This window comes from Lycium barbarum, chromosome 2, assembly GCF_019175385.1.
Source record: "Lycium barbarum isolate Lr01 chromosome 2, ASM1917538v2, whole genome shotgun sequence".
Lineage (NCBI taxonomy): Eukaryota > Viridiplantae > Streptophyta > Magnoliopsida > Solanales > Solanaceae > Lycium > Lycium barbarum.
The window spans coordinates 128,389,349-128,411,744 of NC_083338.1; the positions used below are offsets into that span (position 1 = coordinate 128,389,349).

General features: G+C 37.8%; 2 protein-coding genes across 2 annotated transcripts; both read left to right on the top strand.

Moving 5' to 3' along the window:
- Positions 1-8,389: 8,389 nt before the first annotated feature.
- LOC132627178 (metallothionein-like protein type 2 A) lies at positions 8,390-9,300 on the top strand. The gene is made up of 3 exons (XM_060342364.1): positions 8,390-8,557; positions 8,797-8,868; positions 8,993-9,300. Exons 1-3 carry the CDS (start codon positions 8,496-8,498, stop codon positions 9,081-9,083), a joined length of 225 nt encoding a protein of 74 aa, XP_060198347.1. The 5' UTR covers positions 8,390-8,495; the 3' UTR covers positions 9,084-9,300.
- Positions 9,301-11,356: 2,056 nt separating this feature from the next.
- LOC132627179 (metallothionein-like protein type 2 A) lies at positions 11,357-12,420 on the top strand. The gene is made up of 3 exons (XM_060342365.1): positions 11,357-11,642; positions 11,908-11,979; positions 12,103-12,420. Exons 1-3 carry the CDS (start codon positions 11,581-11,583, stop codon positions 12,191-12,193), a joined length of 225 nt encoding a protein of 74 aa, XP_060198348.1. The 5' UTR covers positions 11,357-11,580; the 3' UTR covers positions 12,194-12,420.
- Positions 12,421-22,396: the final 9,976 nt, after the last annotated feature.

Consider the following 22,396-nt stretch of genomic DNA (forward strand, 5'->3'; position numbering starts at 1 on the left):
CTTTTCTTTTTGGACGCTGTCATGCCCACAGGTAGATAGGGAGACGGTGCAGACCCGTATGAGCTTATCTTATCAGCGGATTTACAGGAGCACTCCACTACTCCGGAAGTGCTACTTATGGTCATATTATTTTGTGTATATATTTGGGCATGACGGGGTCCTGTCCCGTCCTTATGTCACCGTACTCTAGTAGAGGCTCGTAGATACGGATGCGTGGGTAGTTGATGTCTTATGGGTATATCAGTGTATATTTTGTATATCATTTTTGTAGCCATGACGGCTTTGTATATATTTATATAGGTATATGTTGCCTTCGAGATTGTGTATGTTCAGGTTGGGTATGGTGAATGGCATGATGAGTGGTGCTCGGTAGTCAGCTCCGGGTACCCGTCATGGCCCTATAGTCGGGTCGTGACACCAGGACCTTACGATTTCTGCGCGAAGCTCGGTGTTGCAACGCGAAGGGCAAAAATTAAAGACCAGCAATATAGGGGGCGAAATTTAAAGACCACAAATATGAGGGGCAAAATTTAAAGACCACCCCAAATGAAGGGCAATCTGCGAAAAAAATGAAATGATTAACCATTAGGCTTATTATTGGAAAAAGAAAAAAATTGGGCCCCCTAAATTTGGGGGCCTAAAGCACAAGTTTTAGGGGCTTTACCCTAAAGCCGACCTTGGACTTGTGACATTTGATAGAGTAGCATATTGTGCTTGTGATAATTTGGGATTATAACATCCATTACTAAATAAAACCAAAGATGAATACGGGGACATAAAAACATATATGTCGATGTGTATTTTTCTAAGGCAAGTTTCACACTCAACACTAAACCCATTAACCTGGTTAACCGGAACCGGACCGGTAACCGGTTAGGGAACCGGCCGGTTTTCAGTTAAAAAACCGGAACCGTTTAACTGGTTCAGGTTTAACCCGTTCCGGTTTACCGGTTTGAAACCCCAAACCTGAGGCAAAGGAAAATGGTTAACAATCATAAGCTACCATTTTAGCTATTTCTACACGCTTTTTTTTCTTGTCATACTTAAAATTTCTACCGGTTCGTGGGTCTATCGTCATTTGAATACCCCCCACATTTGAACCCGTTTGCTCTCCCCAAACATCCATATGTTTGGTTCTCATATGACCATTTAGTGTACCCGTTCCACCATCCTTACGAGTTCCTTGCTTAAAACTAAATACTTGTCCACATAGGGTACATGTAGCTGTTTGGTTTTCCCTATTCTTAGTCATAAATTTCCAAACTTTAGTTGTTGGCTTACGAGTTCTAGGCGGTTTGTCTTGTGTATGTGATTGTGCAGGACATGTATCTCCTATGGGATTTTCGGGGGGGGAGGGGGGGGGGGTTGTGTTTCATCATCATCATCATCTTCATTAAAAGTGTCGGTGAAATGTTGTTGCATTGCCTCATGACCTAAAAGTGGATTATTTCCACCAACATCAATACCTAAATTAGGTGTTTCTTCCACAAATGTTTCCTCATTAAGCCCACCCCTAACAATACCACAACTACTACCGGCACCACATCTTAATCTTTTTGACATTATTAAATAGAATTAATTTAAATCACAATCAAATAAATTACAACAAATTAAATTGCTAGAATTAAATTGCGAAAAATAAATTGCTAGAATTAAATTGCGAAAAATAAAGATAGAGTTGGAACGAAGGTACCAAATTGTCGGATTAATTTCCAACAAAGTGAAGGCGGCTAGAATTGCAAATCTACCAAAGCTACTTCGGATTGTTGCAAAATCACCAACTCCACCAACAATATTATAATTGCAAAATTAATAATTGAAAGTTGAAACTATAATAAGACTTTGTGGCTAATTATTGCAAAGTAACTATAATTGAGAGATTGAGATTTGAGAGAAAGAGAAGAAGAGTGAATTGGTGTGAATTAAAAAAAAATGAAGAAGGGTTTATATAAGGGTGGGGGGATGGGTTAAAGTGTTAAAAAAAAGTTTGGGGGGTTGGGGGGCCAAAAATTAATTTTATGACCGTTTGGCAACGACCATTTTTGCAAATGGACCGTTGCCAACGGTCCATTAACGGACAAGGCCCAACGCCCAACGGCTATATTTTTTTTATTTTTTTATTTCACCGGTTTAACCGGTCCGGTCCGGTTCCGGTTTTACCGGTTTAATCGGTTCCGGTTTCAAAAAAATCGGAACCGGACCGGTAATAATTAAACGGTTAACCGGTTCTACCGGTTCCGGTTTTACTGGTCCGGTTACCGGTTTTAACCGGTTTAACCGAACCGGTAATAATTAAACGGTTAACCGGTTCTACCGGTTCCGGTTTTACCGGTCCGGTTACCGGTTTTAACCGGTTTAACCGAACCGGTTGACGGGTTTACTCAACACTTGTTCAAATTCACTGCCAATTTCTGTTACACTTCTAAAAGCTTATAAGTAGTTATTTTATGCTTTGCACAGTTGAAAGTGGACCAAAGACTTAGCAAAAAATCTTCACAAATTTTGTCCTAATTAGCTGTCTGGTGGTAAGGACAAGCTAGATTTTCTGGAGGTATGAATAGAGAGTACATAATTTTGGTTCCAATCGAACGGTCAATGCTATTGATTACTCAACGCAAAGACAAGGATACGTAACAGGATAATTAGAATAAACAAAAGTTAGAATCTGATTCACGCAGTACTTGGCTCATGCATAAATTAAGCCATCAAATAATTAACACTACATTGTACTGTGTTGTAGGTGTTTGATAAATTTCCGAGAGAAACCGAAATCTCTCTTAATAATCTAGGTTCCCCTTTTTCCTGGAAGACGTAGAATTTTACGAAGAAGGTTAAGAACTTGAAGTATGCAATACATGATATCTCTATGTTTCATGTCTATGTGGTTTTAGAAACAAAACACTGGTCCTCCTAACTTTCTATTGAAATTATTCATGACATTGAATTGACTATTTAGCGCTTAACTATTGCATAAATTATATGGGTCTTAATAATTGGAAAACGTAGCACTTAGCTTGTGAATGGTTTAAAAGCTCTTTGTCACTCCTCTGGCTCGAATTGTCTATAGTTTGTTGCAATATGTTATTAACAATTCCTCTAGCTTGAATTGCCCCTTAGCTCCTCTGGCTTGAATTGGCTACAGTTTGATAATACATTAGTTGGGCTTAATTTAAGGTGAATGAGAAATGTTTCCGAAGTGTTATAACTTTAGTTGCATCTTTTCAATTAACTCTACCCAATGGTTATATAAATCTAGCCAGTCCATCAAATTTTCCTTATGAAAATTCTTATCATCTTCTTCCTTCTAGCTTTCTGCATTTCAAATATTTTATGTGTGAGATATCTGTCGTCTATTGAGTTCACCGTTTATCAAGGTTTGCTGCACCGCTACATTGGTGAGTATATTCGTTCTATCCTGGGAGGATATATTCCATAATCTCGGGTACATTGAGGGACATAATTTTCTTAAGGAAACACTGTGAATTCAGTGGGCTCGAATTTATTTTCCATCCTTTCCAGATTTTTTTTTTTTTAAATACAGATTGATTACAACATTCATTTTAGGTACAAAAGCTTACAGTAAAGTTTATCTGGGCCTTATGATATTTGTCAACTATCTTTACTGTCAATGTGTCTTCGTGGAAATATTAATGCGTAGTTGATTCATTGGGACATTTTTTGTTCCTTAAGTTCGTATGCATTGCACTTTGTTGTCGTAGTTTCTTTTTTCTTTTCGGACGGAATATATGATCTTCTGGGAACTTAAACTGACTGCCTAAATTTCATTCTTTGACTTCTATTGAAGGTTAATGTATATTCACTTGCAATTTTTTACATTTCCTTCCCCTTTTTGTCATTCATGATAGTCGGTGATGAAATCTTAGAATCAGGACTCTAATTTTAGTATGGCAAATTGAAAGATTACAGAGTATAACAGGGATATGTCATTTAGCAGAAAGTTTTCTACTTAAAGGCTTTGAGAAGATGCTTGCTGTCTCCCTGGCTACCCTGATAACAACGAGGTTAGGGAAATCCAAACTTTAGAATTGAATATTAGAAGTGCGGCAGCAAAAATAATCTGAGAAAATAAAGATATGGGAAATTCAGGGAAATAGTTCCAAGAACTTCTAGGAACGAAAGTTCTAAAGATTGAAAAGATCCAAGTAACAACGAATTAGTTATTGGACGAACCAAACGCCTTTACTTGAGAAACGAATCAAACTTAGAATTCGGGTCTTGACCGCTTCCTGAGTAACATTAGACAACAATTAGTCTGTATACTAATCGCCTTCTAAGAATACCAAGAAGAAACCAAAGATATCAAAAAGAAGTTGTTTTACTATCTTGAACTATGAACTAGCTAGGTCGAAAGATAAATCCAAAGTAATTCCACAAAGGTTCAAAAGAACTCTCAATATATTATATTCTTCAAAATCTAAATTACAATGAAAGACAAATACCCCTTTATATAGTAGTAAAGAAGGAGCTAGTCAAGACTTCAATAAATGAGAATTATATTCCCTAGAAGCATAGAAGACTACCCACATTTAGACCAATGCAGTCAACATACACATAGACCAATGCAAATCAACATAGATTAAAACAACTATTAAATACATATTCTAGAAACTAATTTTTGGGCTACTGAAAATTTCTCTCTTTTGGGTCTAATTTGGGCCTCATTCGATCTCATCTTGAACTTTAATTTGGGTCTCTAAATAGGTGTAAGACTTGAGCAAAATATCTTTATTGGGCTGGACCTTTTTTTTCCATCATAAGACGCTTTTTAATTGCTAATTGCAGCTCATTGAACTTGTCTTTGCTTGTTTGAGATCTTGTCATGCGTCTTCTTGGAACTTCCAAAACTTTAGCCATGTCCTTTAGTGATGTTGGGCTGCCATGGATGCTATCATACTCTTTCTCAGGTATTGTTAACAAAAAACGAACAAATATAGCTCCTTTATAGGTCTCGAAATCCCTGTGCAAGTACTCCTTTAAGTTTCACATGTTTTTGTAACCCAATACGTTTGTATTTGTCACTGGGGGCCAAATTATAGGCAAAATTTGGGGCACGTGAATCCATGGTCTCTCCGTAAAATAAGATATTTTATGCATAAATTTTCTAAAATTGATATAATATTATCTGCTGGCACACTTGTTGCAAGAACGCCAAATGACACACTTGGTTAAATGTTGAGTTATTTATTTAGAGGACTAGAGATCTGGTTCTTTTTTTTAGAGGTGTACCATACCCATGTTCTATAAATCCTAGATTCGCCTCTGTTTGCCACAGGAAAAAAGAATGATAGACAGAGGCAGAGTCGAAATTTGAAGTTTATGGGGTCAGGATTCTAGTTCTTTTAAGTTACTGAATTTTAAATTAACATATTGTATATATTCAATAATTTCTTTAGACAAATACAAAATTTAGGTCAAAGCTATTGGATTCGGCTGAACTCGGTACCAGCACACTGGCTCCACCCCTGATGATAGAGCGTTTATGATGGTGGCAATAATGGTTGTATAAGCATCCGCCATAGCAGCCTGATGGTATATATATTATCTATGATTACATACGTTAAGGGTAGTGGGGAGGAAATATGTACTCTCTCAATTCCATTTTACTAGTTGATTTTTTCTCCTCAGCCTTATTCTTGGTCGACAAAGTTAAATGACTTGTGCTGAGAAAATAACATATGCTCGATAAAATAGTCAAGGCGTGCAAGCTTTTATGTGGACACCACCCTTATAAACAAAAAATCTTCTTGTAAACAAAAAAACTTTCTTTTTGACTTTGGAATTAGGTTGCGTACAACGTTATAAGTAAACAAATTAGTTTCATTTCAGAGCTCTCAAACGAGTTGAAACTATCAAAAGACGGTTTCTTATACATAAGCAATGCTTCATAATGTTTAAATTAATATATAAATAAACTAATGTTGTATATTAACTTGATTATCATATAATATACATGATTTATTTTAAGTCCATGATGTAATGGAGCCAATCAGATTAGCAAATTTGCGTAGCAGTAGAAGAGGAATCTTCAAACTTTTTATCGTGTAAGAAATTGTGGTATATTTCTCGTTTCGTAAAAGATACGTGAGAGCTATATGGTATGTATTCTCCAAAAGCAAAAGGAGATTGGTGATTGATGAAACACCATCTTGGACGGGTGGAAATAGAAGTATGAATAGGACATTTTATGAGCATCTCCTATCTTTTATTATTCAAAACTCATTGATCTAACTTATTCAAATTTATCTCGAATAATCATTATGGAGAATTTTTAACGCTTCCTACTAAAGAGAACTTTGTTCTCACCTACACAAAGTATCTAGTTAAAGGTGAGGTGAACTTTCCGCTACACCCTATTTTGTGCCGAGTATCTCATGCTCATTTTATGGGTCTTTTGCCCCTTTTTTTAACGCCTACTTTTTGGTGAAAGTTTTTATAATTGTTAAAAACTAAGAATCTCTTAGATATACGGGGCAGAGCCATAGTGCTGGTTACGAATTCGGTAGTTTTGACTCAAATTTTATAATTTTTTTAATTTAATATATAAAAATAATTAGTCTAAAACTCAGTAAATAAAAATAATTATGGTCCAGCCCTAAAAAGTTTTGCTCCGCTTTTGTTGACATGATCAGTCCGACTATATCAAATACAGTAAGAGGACATGGAGAATTTAACAAAGACCCTTTTCATTGGTTGTTATGTTGCTGGTTTTTCAAGAATATAAAACTCCAAAGAAGCTTACTTGGATTGATTGAGACGGAAATGAATAATGGGTGTCGTCTATGCCTTTAGACATTATTTTGACCGAACAAAATAAAAGGTCTGCATTTATCAAAAGCAAGTGGAATCAAATTATATAGGCAAGAAATTAAAGTCGCCTACGACATGTCACCAACAATTTGATACCAATTGGATAATGTTCGTTTATACTATGTTAAAGCGAGAAAAAGTCGATAAATCCTAGATTGATGCCCAACCCAAGCGTGTCATTGTTTAGAGTTGAAAATTTCATGTTGCTTTTTGACCCTGGAGATAAATGCTAATTATACGTAAAATACATAGGGGTAAGTTGAATTAATAACCCTTAAACTTCATAGGTTGGCACTTAAATTAACTATTTGCTGATACGATAATGATCTCGAACTCTTAGAACATAGGAGTAGTATTTTTTTTTTTATTAGCTATCAATTATCATGTGCTCGAAATTCACTAGCTAGACTACTTTAGATTTGGGCCATAAAAAACTCACTGTAGTGAGCTTTAGCACTTCCTAACAAAGAGAATTCCATTTACTTAGGACTTGAATTTGGGATTTCTACTTAAAAGTAAAGTAATCTTTTTGTTGGCAGTGTTGGTAATAATCTGTTTAGTTAATTAAACTATATCCAAATACTTTTATATATTGGAATTTCATATTTGAGTGTTAATTGTCTCTTTTAGTTTCAAAAATTCGTTGGATTGAGCAATTTTAAATTTCTCTTAAGAAATATCCTAATCCTTCTATTTTTAGTTAAGATAAAATGACTAAGAACGGGGCTACAAAAGTTGCCCTCACAATACAAAGGGGACAGAGCGCTAAAAAGGAGAAAGACACGATTAGCTTGGATCAAGTAATGTTTGAATAAGAGCCTTTCTTTCTCAATCGTCTGTCTTATAAGTGGATTATGATATGCTCTGTAAAAATTCTCTACATTAGCAGTACTAAATGAACGTAAAGGAACATTTAACGATACTTAAATTAAGTGCTACAATTATTATTCTTTTTGTTTTAATTTATATGATGTACTTTGACTCGTCATACATTTTAAGAAAGAAAGACACATTTTTAAAACTTGTCGTTTTAAATATGCTTTAAATTTCATGTGGCTCTAACACTTTTGAAGCGCTAACATTTGTATAATAAAAACTACTCATTAAGAGTAAAATAAAAATTTAAAACTAATTATTACGTATGTGTCTTTTTTTTTTTTTTATGAACTAATAAGAAAACTGTGTCATGTAAAATGAAACCGAGGGAACATGTTTCATGAGTAATTTTTTTTTTTTCTCCTAAATGTAGTTAAGGACTAATTAGTAATGTAGCCAATATTTAAGGGCCATTAACGTACTTTATCTTTTACATAATTTAATCTCAAGGACCCACCACACGAATGTCAAACATTGTCGGCTGATCAATTCGATTTTCCTTAGACCAAAAAATAAAATAAATGAAATTCTCATTCTCAAACTCTCTATGGCGGCAAGCTTCTCTAAGAAAATATTTCTAACATAAATTATTAAACACTAATATACAAAATCCCATTTAATTGTTAACGTGTCGATGTCGTGCACACAATCACCAATTTTATCCTCATTTCTCCTATAAAAAACCCCACCCGATGCTTCACATTTCATCACAACTGCAACAAGAACTTGCTTTAGTGATTAAACTTTCCTTTACAACAACTCTCTCATCTCAAACAACAAATTAAGAAAACATGTCTGGCTGTGGAGCAAACTGTGGCTGTGGGTCTGGCTGCAAGTGCGGCAACGGTGGAGGGTAAGTTTAATTTGATTCTGATACAATTATTAATCTGCTTGAGTTCTTGATCATAGACGATTTTAAAATTTAAATTCTATAAGTTTAGTATCAATTTTTTCCAGTTGTGTGTATATAATTCGAGTCAAATCTAATGAGTTTAGATCCTAAATTCGCCTATGTGCATCGCTCCTTTTTTTTTTTCCATCCACATGCATCAGAAAGAAGATAACGATGTGTTTATTGATGATATATTGTAGATGTGGGATGCACCCCGACTTGGAGAAGTCCACTACCTTTACCATCATTGAAGGTGTTGCACCCGTGACCAAGTAAGTCTATTTTTCCTTGTGTTTTAGTATTTATTTAAAGATATATTTATTAAATTCGCAAAAGAATGGAAGAATATTTTTAAAAAATTGGAAGGCTTAAAAAAGATTGTTTGGAATGTTGCAGCTACGGAAGGGTTGAGGAGAAAGCCGCAGGAGAAGGAGGAAATGGATGCAAATGTGGATCAAGCTGCACCTGTGACCCCTGCAATTGTTAAGAATATTATTGTCTTGTGAATTCCGCAATAATAAGTATGTGTGCTGTTGTAAAAGCTTTCTGTAATAATAATGATAAGACTATAGCCATAGAACGGGTCATCATCCGTTCTTAGGTTTGTGCCTTTCCTGTTTGTTTCTGCATTTGATATATTTCTGTATTGTGATTTGGGTGTAACAAAAACATATCATATAATTATATACTGTAAGTTTGTTTAATTCCTTCCTTCCTTTATTGCTTGTGAAATCTTTCATAGTTCTTTCGCGGCTTAACAAAGTTGAGAGACATCTGAGATAAAATTGTTAGTTGAGTGACCGTCCAAGTAATTAACTCCCATTTCGGGTACCACTAATGTGGTGTGTTGAAATTTAAGCACCCAATGGCTGACTTAAAAGTATGAACACAAACAGCGCATCATCATCTGAAAATTAAAGCCTATCTTTCAGACTTGAGCATTAATTAAAAGCATTTAACAAGAATAAATTTTGAAATCCTTCTGGACCACCAAAAGGCTTTAAATATTTTCATTAAGATGTGCAAGTGCAAGTGACGATTATGTTCTTGCAACCAAGAAACGCAAGTAAAACAATTTTGAATTAGAAATAAATCTGAACTTAAGAACATTGCCTTACTTACGTCGCAGGCAAATTTTCTCTTAGCCATTCACTTGGACAGGCAACAACTTAGTTAATTATATGGACTTTCAGGCACTTCTAATAAGGTCAAGGACGTTATGAATTTGGATATATAGATGACAACTTCCAACAATTTGGATTTGATTTTTTTTTCCTAAAAAAGAATGGTGAACTTGACTATGAAAACTTTTGGTAATATATGTCCTTTTTTGTGATCTTACACTTGTGTACATGAGAGGAGTCCTCTCATCACTCACAGTAACATAGCCTAAGTAAGTTGACAAAGTAAGACACTTAGGCGAGTTTTTTTTATGGAGTATGAGAAATAAATTTTATTTTATAATCTTTCATTTGTCGTTATTCATTGTAAAACGTCAAGGTATATGTTGAATGTAATTCACTCTTTGTTAATTTCTTATTGAAGTAAAATATTGCTACCTTGGGCAGTAAGTACTCTTTGTGTTTTATTTCGTCTGTTAAATAAAATCTATTAACCTTAATTGGTGGCTTTTAATTAATACTTCAATTCATCATATAGGTGTTATTTGAACTTACAGTTCAATTTTTTCATAAACAAGTATTTAAATTTCATATTTGGTGATCCAGTCACGAATTTGAAAGTAATCAAGTCCAGTTCTAAAACATTGGAGTACAAAATAATAGTCATGAAGACATGGCACCAAAAAACATTTCAAATTTTATATTCCAAGATATTACATATAGCTAGCTGCCACTCGTTACAAAATCATATATATGAAAATGACATCGATGTCAGATTATTACAAAAACATTTGAGTAGACAAATGTGTGTCGAAGTTCTGGCCTGTACGCAGCACCAACAACAAGAAAAACAGAGGAAAAAAGGGAAAGAGGAAAATAACTCCAAATTGAAAAAGTACAAAATTAAGAAAAATAAAAATAGAAAATGTTGAGATATAAAAAGTGGTGCTCTTCAAAAATTTAGCATGCTAAGCTTAGATGAACTAATGTTCGAATAAGAGTCTTTCTTTCTCAATCGTCTATCTTGTTAGTGAATTCTGATGTGCTCTTCAAAGCTTTTTCTACATTAGGAGTACTTAATGAATGTAAAGGGACATGTAACGATACTTAAGTACAGTGCTACAAATATTATTCCCTTTGTTTTAACTTAAGTGACGTACTTTGACTCGATACCGACTTCAAGAAAGAAAGATAAATTTTTGAAACTTAGCTTGTCGTCTTATACGTGCCTTAAATTTTGTATGAATATAACGCTTTTGCAGCTGTAACATTTGGATGACTAAATTACTTTTCATAAGAGGTTAAATAAAAAATTAAATCTAATTATTTATATGTCATTCTTTTTTTTTAAAACAAGCTAATAAGAAAATTGTGTTCTACTCAATGAAACCGTGGGATTATGTTTCATGAGTAAAAGGTCTGTTTTTTTCTCCTAAACGTAGTTAAGGACTAAATGGTTATGCGCCACTATTTAAGGGCCATTGACGTACTTTATCTTTTACATAATTTAATCTCAAGGACCCACCACACGAATGTCAAACATTGTCGTCTGATCAATTCTATTTTCCTTAGACTAAAAAATAAAATAAATGAAGTTCTCATTGTCAAACTCTCTATGGCAGCAAGCTTCATGCCTTTTCTTCTCTAAGAAGATATTTCTGACATAAATTATTAAACAGTATACAAAATCCCATTTAATTGTCAACGTGTTCTGCACACAATCACCAATTTTATCCTCTTTTCTCCTATAAAAACGCCCACTCTATGCTTCACATTTCATCACAACTACAACAAGAACTTACTTTAGTGATTAAATTTTCTTTTACAAAAAATCTCTCATCTCAAACAACAAATTAAGAAAACATGTCTTGCTGTGGAGGAAACTGTGGCTGTGGATCTGGCTGCAAGTGCGGTAACGATGGAGGGTGAGTTTAATTTGATTCTGATACAATTATTATTATTCTGCTTGTATTCTTGATTAGAGATGATTTCAAGATTTAGATTCTATAGGCTTAGGATGAGCGCCATATAACTTTTTTCTGCTTGTGTGTATATAATAATTCGACAAATGCAATGAGTTTAGACCCTAAATCCGCCTATGTGCATTGCTCCTTTTTTTTTTTTTTGCCACCCACATGCACTAGAAAGAATAAGAAGATAACTATGTGTTTTTTGATGATATTATTATAGATGTGGGATGTACCCAGACTTGGAGAAGTCCACTACCTTCACCATCATTGAAGGTGTTGCACCCGTGACCAAGTAAGTCTATTTTCCCTTGTGTATAGTATTTGTTTAAAGATATATTTATTAAATTTGCAAAAGAATCGAAGAATATTTTTAGAAAATTGGAAGGCTTAAAAAAGATTGCTTGGAATGTTATAGCTACGGAAGGGTTGAGGAGAAAGCAGCAGGAGAAGGAGGAAATGGATGCAAGTGTGGATCAAACTGCACCTGTGACCCTTGCAATTGTTAAGAATGTGAATTCCACAATAATAAGTGTGTGTTGTTGTAAAAAATTTCTGTAATAATAATGATAAGACTATAGCCATAGAACGGGTCACCATCTGTTCTTAGGTCACCATCTGTTCTTAGGTTTGTGCCTTTCCTGTTTGTTTCTCTATCTGACATATTTCTGTAGTGTGATTTGCGGTGTAACAGAAACATATCATATATACAATTATATACTGTAAGTTTGTTTAATTCCTACCTTCCTTTATTGCTTGTGAAATCTCTCATATTTCTTTCATGGCTTAATTAATTTCTATATATGCATTTCGGATGCTACTAATGTGGTATGTTGAAATTTAAGCACCCAATGGACTACTTAAAAAGTATGAACACAAAAAGAGCATATCATCTGAAAAAAGCCTATCTTTTAGCACTTAAGTATTAATTAAAAGCATCCAAAACAAGAATAAATTTAAAAGTCCTTATAGACCACCAAAAGGCTTTAAATATTTTCATTCAGATGTGCAAGTGACCGTAGGAAATCAATTCCTTGATTAATTATGATGTTCTGTCATCAATATATACAAAAGACTTACCTTATTCTAGGAGATATTCTAGCTGTACATAATATTCTAGGAAATATTCTAGCTGTACATAATAATGACTAATATTCTAGCTGTACATAATAATGACAAAATACAACGGTTATCACACCCCCGCAGTCGAAGCGGGAGGTGGACGAACGCTTAGACTGTCCCGAAAGTCATCAAACAGCACGCGCGGAAGCCCTTTTGTAAAAATGTCTACAATCTGATATCGGGACGGAACATGAAGGACACGAACCTCGCCACGGGCAACTTTTTCGCGAACAAAGTGAATGTCCATTACAATGTGTTTAGTGCGCTGATGTTGTACCGGGTTACCTGATAAGTATATCGCACTCGCATTGTCACAATAAACAAGTGTCGCCTTTTGGATCGGGCAATGTAGCTCAAGGAGAAAATCCCTGATCCAGCAGGATTCAGAGATAACATTAGCAACTCCCCTGTATTCGGCCTCGGCACTAGAACGAGAGAGTGTAGGCTGACGTTTTGAGGACCAAGAAATCAAGTTGTCACCGAGAAAGACACAATAGCCAGATGTGGAGCGTTTGGTATCCGGGTAACCACCCCAATCTGCATCTGTATAGGAGACTAAGCTGTTGACAGTAGACTTATAGAGATGCAAACCAAAATCGATAGACCCCTGAATGTAGCGCAGAATACGCTTAAGAGCAGCCATATGTTCATTACGAGGGTCATACATGTGGAGACACACCTGTTGGACGGCATAAGAGATATCTGGTCTAGTGAATGTAAGGTACTGCAAAGCCCCAGCAAGCTGACGATACTTAGTCGGATCATCAAATGGTGCATCTTTCGAGGCACTTAGCTTCGGCTTCGTGTCAACAAGTGTAGGAGACGGGCTACAATGTGACATGCCTGCCCATTCCAGGATTTCTTCGGCATACTGCTTCTGTGATAAAAATAAGCCATCTGCATTACGAGTAACAACAATACCCAAGAAATAGCTCAGTGGACCAAGGTCTTTCATGGCAAACTCGGCACTCAAGAGTGCTATAATAGACTTACAGAGATCGTCTGAAGAGGCCGTAAGAATGATGTCGTCGACATAAAGCAGTATATATGCAATATCAAAACCCCTGCGATAAATGAATAATGAGTGATCAGACCTGCTGTGTGAGAAGCCAATGGTGGCGACAAAATCGGCAAACCGCTGGTACCAAGCCTGATGAGCTTGTTTCAGGCCGTAGAGAGACTTGTTCAATAGGCAGACATGATTAGGAAAATTGAGGTCCTGAAACCCCAATGGTTGATGCATATACACAGTGTCAGAGAGATTGCCATGAAGAAAAGCATTATTGACATCGAGCTGGTGTATGGGCCAAGAATAAGATAATGCAATACTTAGCACAGTGCGAATGGATGCCGGCTTGACCACCGGACTGAAGGTCTCCTCACAGTCAACACCCTTCTGTTGAGACCTACCATCACCTACAAGACAGGCTTTATGCCTCTCAAAAGAACCATTAGATTTCTTTTTATGACGGAAAATCCACATTGACCGAATCACATTAACATTAGCAGGCCGAGGAACTAACTCCCATGTCTTATTTTCAATTAGAGCATTAAATTCATCCATCATGGCATTCTTCCAATTTAAGTTACGGAGAGAACTTACGGGATTTTTGGGTAAGGGAGAGATGGAGGTAGTGGTCTCGGTGTTAAAGTTGGAGGAATATTTCAAATTGGGTTTGAAAATGCCATTACGGGACCGAGTAGTCATGGGGTGTGGCTGTTGTGGGGAGTGGGCCGTAAGCGGTGGAGTTGGGCTGGAAGGCAGCGGTGCAGGAGTAGCGGGAGGGCTGTCCTACGGCGGGGTGGGCAGCGGCTGGGGACTAGGAGTGGTCGCGGGTTGAGGTGGGAGGGGATTTAGAGTGTTGGGAGATGTATTGCCAGAGTTTCGTTGCTTATGATGAGTGATGTATGGATTAAAATTATGGTCCAAAAATTCATACGTGTGAGATGCAGGAGTATGAAGTTTTGAGAATGGGAATGTGTGCTCATCAAATACCACATGACGGGCAACGAAAATTTTTCGGGTTGACATGTCATAACACTTATATCCCCTATGATCGGAAGGGTACCCAAGAAAGACACAAGGAGTGGATCGTGCTTGTAACTTATGAATGGTGGTGGATGGAAACAAAGGAAACCATAGACATCCAAAAACCCGAAAATGGGAATAGTTAGGATCTTTTTGGTAGAGGAGTTGAGTAGGGGAAGAGGATCCGAGAACTTTAGTGGGGAGAATGTTCAAAAGATATGTGGCCCTAGAAAGGGCATGATGCCAAAAAGAGAGGGGCATCGAGGCATGGGTGAGCAAGGTCCGAATTACATTATTTATGGATCGGATGTGGCGTTCGGCTTTTTCATTTTGAGGGGATGTGTGAGGGCAAGAGAGGCGAAATTGCATCCCATGTTTTTGAGCAAATAATTGAAGTGGCCCGTTATCAAATTCTTTCCCATTGTCACATTGTAAATTTTTAATGGGCCTTTCAAATTGAGTTTTGACAAGAGCATAGAATGAGGTGAAAAGAGAGTAAACTTGAGACTTCTTAGAGATAGGAAAAGTCCACAAAAATTTACTAAAATCATCAAGAAATAGTACATAGTAATGATGCCCATTAGAGCTAGCTACGGGCGATGTCCAAAGATCACTATGAACTATATCAAATGGAAAAGCAGTGAATGACACCGATTCATAAAAGGGTAATTTAACTTGTTTCCCCAAAGTACAAGATGAACATAAAAACTGTTTGTTCCTATTACATTCAATAAAATGCTTGTTATGAAGAGAGTGTAAAGTATTGGCTCCCGGATGTCCTAAGAGACGATGCCATAAATCAGGAGACAAAGCAGTGAAGACGGAAGGAGATTTTGAAGGTGAGGCCTGGATGACGGTGGAGAGTGGATAGAGGTCCCCGCTACTGTTACATCTCATTAGTTTGTTCCCCGTCTGGATATCCTTCACACAAAAACCAAACGGGTCAAATTCAACAGAAACCCAGTTATCAGTGGCAAATTTTCGGACGGAGATAAGATTTTTAATGAGCTTGGGTGCATGCAATACATTATTTAAGGTGAGAGGGGGGTGCGGAGGTGAGAGAGTAGTGTTCCCGAAACCATGAATTGGAATTACATGCCCATTACCAACAACAATGCGATGATTACTATTGCTTAAATTAAAATAAGATGAGAGTGTACCTTGGTCCGAGGTCATATGTGATGTTCCACCGGTATCCATATACCAATTTTCATCCGGTGGAGCGATAGAAAATGTATGCATTGCCGCCTCAATATCCGTCGGAGTGTAGCCAATATGGGGTTGGGCTACAGAGGTCGCGTAGGCCTGTTGAGGTCTGGTCCCGAGAATACCGGGCTGCATCGCCGGTCGGGGCTGTTGACGTGGAGTAGTCGGGTAAGGGCACGGTGAAGCATCCCACTGCGACGGCCACTGCCCATATGGGGGGTAAGGGAGGAGAACGTGGCGCGGCTGCCACTGGCTGGTACCGCCAGTCGGCCACTGGTTGGTGCCGCGGCCACCGTTCTGGCCACCCCCACCGCGACCATTATTGCGGTTTTGCCCATTGTTCCTTTCATTATTATTTTTCTTTTTGTTCTTGTTGTTATTATTTCTTCCATGATTGGAACTTGAAGAAAAATTATTCTGAGAATTGGAGTTAACATGTTCCATGTTACCTGGTTGGGCACCGCCAGTAGAGGCAATAAAAGTAGCATTCCCGCCGGTTTCTTTAGAGAGACGATTTTTTAGAGTACGTTCCGCCAGTTTTATTCTGGATCGAACGCTTTCAAAAGGTGGTAATGGGTCTTGATTTTGGACAATATCCACCGTGCCAGAGTAGGCCTCTGGAAGACCATCAATGAGCCGCAAGACAAGGCGACTATTTGCCACCGGAGCATCCACATCAGCCAGCCTGTCCGCCAAGGTTTTCACGTGGTTACAATACGCATCCGCACTTGAAAATTTTTCGAGAGAGACAGCAGCAAGTTCTTCCTCGAGATGGGTTGCCCTGGAACCCTTGTTATCTTGAAAGATGGACTCCAACCTTTGCCAGGCTTTCGCCGCGGTGTCATCCTTCACCAATATGGCTTGAAGTAATTCAGGAGAGATTACCATATATCCATTGTAGGACTGCCGCATCAAGAAGATCATAGAGTTTAGGATCAGCTGCCCGTAAGACATCAATTTTGGCCTTAGCCGCGACCTCTGTAGGAGGGATAATGTGATGCATCAGGTTATGCACTCGGGCTTGCACCTTAAATAACGCCACCCATGAATGATATGGACCATTTTCAATGTCTAATGTGAAAGGAACGAGAGATTTGACATTGGTTATGGAGAGGGCAGAGTGAAACTTTGCGCCTGTGTCAGTCATGGTGGCTTTGAAGACGAAGGGAGGGAGAATAAGTGAGGAAGAAGAGGAACGAAGGGGAGAGAGGAGGTGCGGCCGGCTAGGGTTAGGGTGGCGGCCAGGTTGTGATGGAGAAGGAAAACCTAGTCTGATACCATGTAGGAAATCAATTCCTTGATTAATTATGATGTTCTGTCATCAATATATACAAAAGACTTACCTTATTCTAGGAGATATTCTAGATGTACATAATATTCTAGGAAATATTCTAGTTGTACATAATAATGACTAATATTCTAGTTGTGCATAATAATGAAAAAATACAACGGTTATCAGTGACGATTATGTTCTTGCTATAAAGAAACGCAAGTAAAACAATTTTGAAGTAGAAATAAATCAAAGTGTAAGATAATTGCTATAATTAAGTGCCAGACGAATTAACTTCTCTAAGTCATCACTTGGACAGGCAACAACTTATATACTAATTAATTATATGGACTTGCAAGCACTTTTTTTTTTTTGGTAACTAATTCATTTTATTTACCAAAGTATATATTTACAAAGCAAATTCTCCCAAAATTGTGCAGCTTTGGACAGATGGTCCCAAACCTGCTCACTTCTAATCTCCTCACCCTATGCTAACACCTTCTGTACTACGGGTAAAAGTTGAGCTTTTCAAATATGCTAGCTAATTTTCTCTACATTGCACCTCTCATCGTCACCGCTTGGATTATCATACGAAGAATAAGAGCTGGTGGCCTACTCTTATTTTCAAAAATGCGCAGGTTCCTCTCCTTCCATACCTGATAAACACATGCAACCAAGGTCATTCGATACACAACGACAGTAGCTGAATTCCCTTGTGCATTTGTAGTCGCCCAGTGCAGCTCATCCACCCAACCTAAGATTGGTCTAGCCATACCTTACCACTGAAGCAGTTTCTCCTAAATGCCAGTGGCATACGAGCAAGAGAAGAATAAGTGATTCAATGTTTCATTCCCGTCATTGCATAGGGAACACATCACATCTTGCGTAATACCCCACGAAGCTAGTCGATCCCTTGTAAGTAGTCTCCTCTGAGCAGCCAGATTTAGTATGAATATCCATTTGGGCATCCCGTAGTTGTTACAGGTGATCTTCTTCCAAGTTACCTTCTGAAAGTCTCCTCCTATTAGTAGATACATCTTTTTAATAGAGAAGGTTGGCCATTCCAAAAACTCTGTCATTTGCATACCTGCCTTTTCTATATACTCCCTTGCCTTGATTATCTTCTTGACAACCCATGATGCTTGTTGCGGGCAGTTATCCCAAAGTGGTTGAGCTTTCCTATAGTAGGCATGAAGCCATTGCACCCACAACCTGTCCTTCTTCTTGCACAGACACTACAATAGCTTACATATGGCAGCTTTGTTCCACATATATACATTAGTCACATTATATCCCCCGGTTGTTCTGGGTGAACACACTACATCCCATGCTAGTAATGCCTTCTTAGATTTGTCTATTCCACCAGTCCACAAAAATACCCTGCAAGTTGCTTCAATATTCTTTAGGATTCTCTTTGGAAGCACAAAAATCTAGGACCAGTAGACTTGCACAAAAAACAACACTATCTTAATCAGTTGCAACCGCCCTGCGTAGGAAAGAAATTTTGATGTCCAGCTCTTGATTCTGCCTAGAATCTTATCTAATAGGGGTTGACATTGGGATATTGATAATTTCTTGGAGCTCAAGGGGACACCCAGATATTTGAACTGAAGTTCTCCTCTCGTAAACCCAAGTGCTTGTAGGATAGCCTCTTGTTCTTCCAAGCCAACACCACCAAAGTAGATGGAGCTTTTGCTAACATTCGCTACCAGCCTAGAAACACTTGAAAAATCAGTGAAGCACGCATACATCATTTCGACAGCTAATTTATCCCCCCTGCAAAACATTAAGAGATCGTCCGCGAACCCCAGTTGTACCACATGCAGTCGCTCACACTTTGGGTGGTAGTTAAAGTCTGACTTAGCTTGTAGAGTCTTCAAAGGCCTGGACAAATACTCCATAGCTAATACAAACAGGTATGGAGAAATTGGATCTCCTTGCTTGAGTCCTTTCTTAGCTTTGAATGGGGTTGTTGGGCTACCATTAATCAATATGGAGTATGAGACTGTTGAAACACAAGTTATAACCCAAGACACGAATTGTCCTGGGATCCCCAAACTAGCTAGTATTTGCTCCAAGAAGACCCACTCTACAGAGTCGTGCGCTTTTTGCATGTCCGGCTTGATCATACACCTGGGCGATATATTCTTCCTTCCATAAGCTTTCACCAACTCGTGACTAAGAATAGTGTTGTCTGTGATAATCCTTCCTGGCACAAAAGCAGATTGGCTATTGTCCACCAAGTAATCCATCACCCCTTGCAGCCTATTAGTTAAGATTTTAGAGATAATTTTGTATATAACGGAGCAACATGAGATGGGTCTATATTCTTTGATGGACGACGGGTGCTTCACTTTGGGAATCAATGTGACAGTGGTGACATTTGCAGGCAAATACATTTTAGTGGTTTGAAAGAACCTTAGCACAGCAGCTGTAATATCATCCCCTATAATTGGCCAAGCCTTCTTGAAGAAGTGAGAATTAAGCCCATCAGCCCCCGGTGCTTTCATATCATCAATACCAACCAGTCCCCTGTATACTTCCTCAGCTGTCACTGGAGCTATAAGCAGTAACTGCTGATCTCTATTCAGTACCTTACCATGCTTCATCACCTCAGGGTGGATAGCAGGCAAGGACTTAGCAGCAGTGCCAAGTAGTTTTTTATAGAACCTCATGATCTCCTCTTCCACTCTATCCTAAGTCAGTAGTATGTCTCCATCATCATTCACCAGCTTCCTGATCATGTTCTGATTAATTATGTTCTTCATAGAAGCATAGAAATAAGCTGAGTTAGAGTCCCCTACTTTCAGCCAGTGCACTCTAGATTTCTGTTTATATATACTCTCTCCAATAGTCGACCATCTCTCCAGTTCCAACCTCTTTGCCTTCTCCTCAACAAATATATCAGCGGTAGTATCCAGGCCCCTCATTGTTTCCTGCATATCTTTCAATTGATACCTTGATTGCTTCACTCTCCCTTATACTCCAAGGTATTCAGTAGTGTTTAGACGCTTCAGTGCACCCTTTACACCTTTAAGCTGCTCCCACACAGTATGCATGTTCCCATCACACTTCCTTCTCCACTTTTCCCCAATCAGCGGTATGAACTCAGGGTGCTGAGCCAAATAATTAAAGAACCTAAAGGGTTTTGGCTTCTTACCTGGTGTAGCGAATTGGACACATAGTAGAGAATGATCAGAGAAATAAGGGTCAATGACATGGACATCCAGATGGGGATAAGTGTGCATCCAGCTAGAGTTCACAACAGCCTTGTCAATTCTGCTGAAGACATGGGTATTCGTCCATGTATAGTCCCTACCAACTGCCTTCATCTCATGCATACAAGCATCTCGTATGAATTCTTGGAAATCTCTGGTTTCTACATCCATTATCAGGTTCCCATTAAATCTATCCTCCACTGTCAACATAGCATTGAAGTCTCCAATACATATCCAAGGTCCTACTTGAGTATGGTGCAGAGCCATTAGATCAGTCCATAATCTCTTCTTTGTCTCAACCGTATGGAATCCATAGATGGCTGTAAAATTAATTTGTTGCCAGCAGCTTAGTAATTGCAGCCTGCCATGTATGTATTGTTCATTAAATTGCAAGAGGTCGAAATGAACCTCATTTGAATCCCATATAACCCATATTCTACCCCTAGTACTAGTAGCATAATTACAGGCATAGTTCCAATGCTCGGAGAGTCACCTACCATATATAGAATAATAGCGAGCTTCCACTTTTCAGCTCCTTTCTCAATTTCATTCCTCTGTAGTTCCCTAATCCGTTCTCCATTTTTAATCACTGGGGCAATGAATGACAGCGTCATACCTTTTGATAAGAACTTGTTACCAGCGACCATATCTGCCCATGTTTACTTCTCCTTACCCACAGCCTGTGTTTTTGTATCTATAGCTTCCTCTGACTCACCTAGCTCGGTGTGGGTTACGGGGACATCAGTCGATACCGCTAGATTTGTTATGCTCGGCTGTACCCCCAACTGATTTTTCACTCCTCCAGCTGTCTGAGCAACAAATTTGGGGGAATTCATCTGCGATGTTCGCTTCTCACCATGAGCCGCAGGACTCACACCCAGAGGCGATTTTGGTAGTGAAGTGCCACTCTTAGTTGTCAGGATGTTCTTTGCGATGAAATCCGCCAGTGGGAGGGTGGTAGCATCTTTTCGTGGCCTTCCCCTTCCCATTTTCCGGTCAGGCGTATGTTAGCAAATCACGCTATCTTACGCCGAGAGCAAAGAGGAAGAGAGAGAATTATTTACAAATTTGCAGGCACTTCTAATAAGGTCAAGGGCGTTATGAATTTGGATATATAGATGACAACTACCAACATTTTGCATTAGATTTAAAAAAAAAGAAAAAAGAATGGTGAACTTGACAATGAAGTATGAAATTTATTTTTGGTAATATATGTCCTTTTCTGCGATCTTACACTTTGTACATGAGAGGAATCCTCTCATCACTAACATAGCACAACAGTGTACAAAGTCAGGCACTAGGCAAGGTTTTTTTTTTTTTTTTTTTTTAGAGGAAATAAGATCTCTTGATCTCTTATAATTTGAGTAGAAGAAAATGTCTTTCTCAGATCTCTTATGTGTTTTTTTTCCAGATCTTATGCATAAAAAATGAAGATCTCTTATAAAAAGGTCATAAAACTAAAAAAAAATTGTAAAGGGCCAAAAATCCATTTTTTTTCTAGAAATGGAGTATGAGAAATAAATTTTATTTTATTTGTGACATCATTCATTCGTCGTTGCTATTCGTTGTAAAACGTAAAGGTCGTATATGTTGAATGTAATTCACTCTTGGTTAATATCTTATTGAAGTAATTCTATTATTGCTACTTTGCGCAGTAAGTACCCTTTGTGTTTTATTTCGCGTATTAAATAAAATCTAGCAACCTTAATTGGTGGCTTTTAATTAAATACAGAAAAGGGAATTCAGACTTCAATTCATCATGTAGGTGTTATTTGAACTTACTGTTCAATTTTTTCATAGACAAGTACATAATTCCATATTTCGTGATCCAGTCACGAGTTTGAAAGTAATCAAATCCATTTCTAAA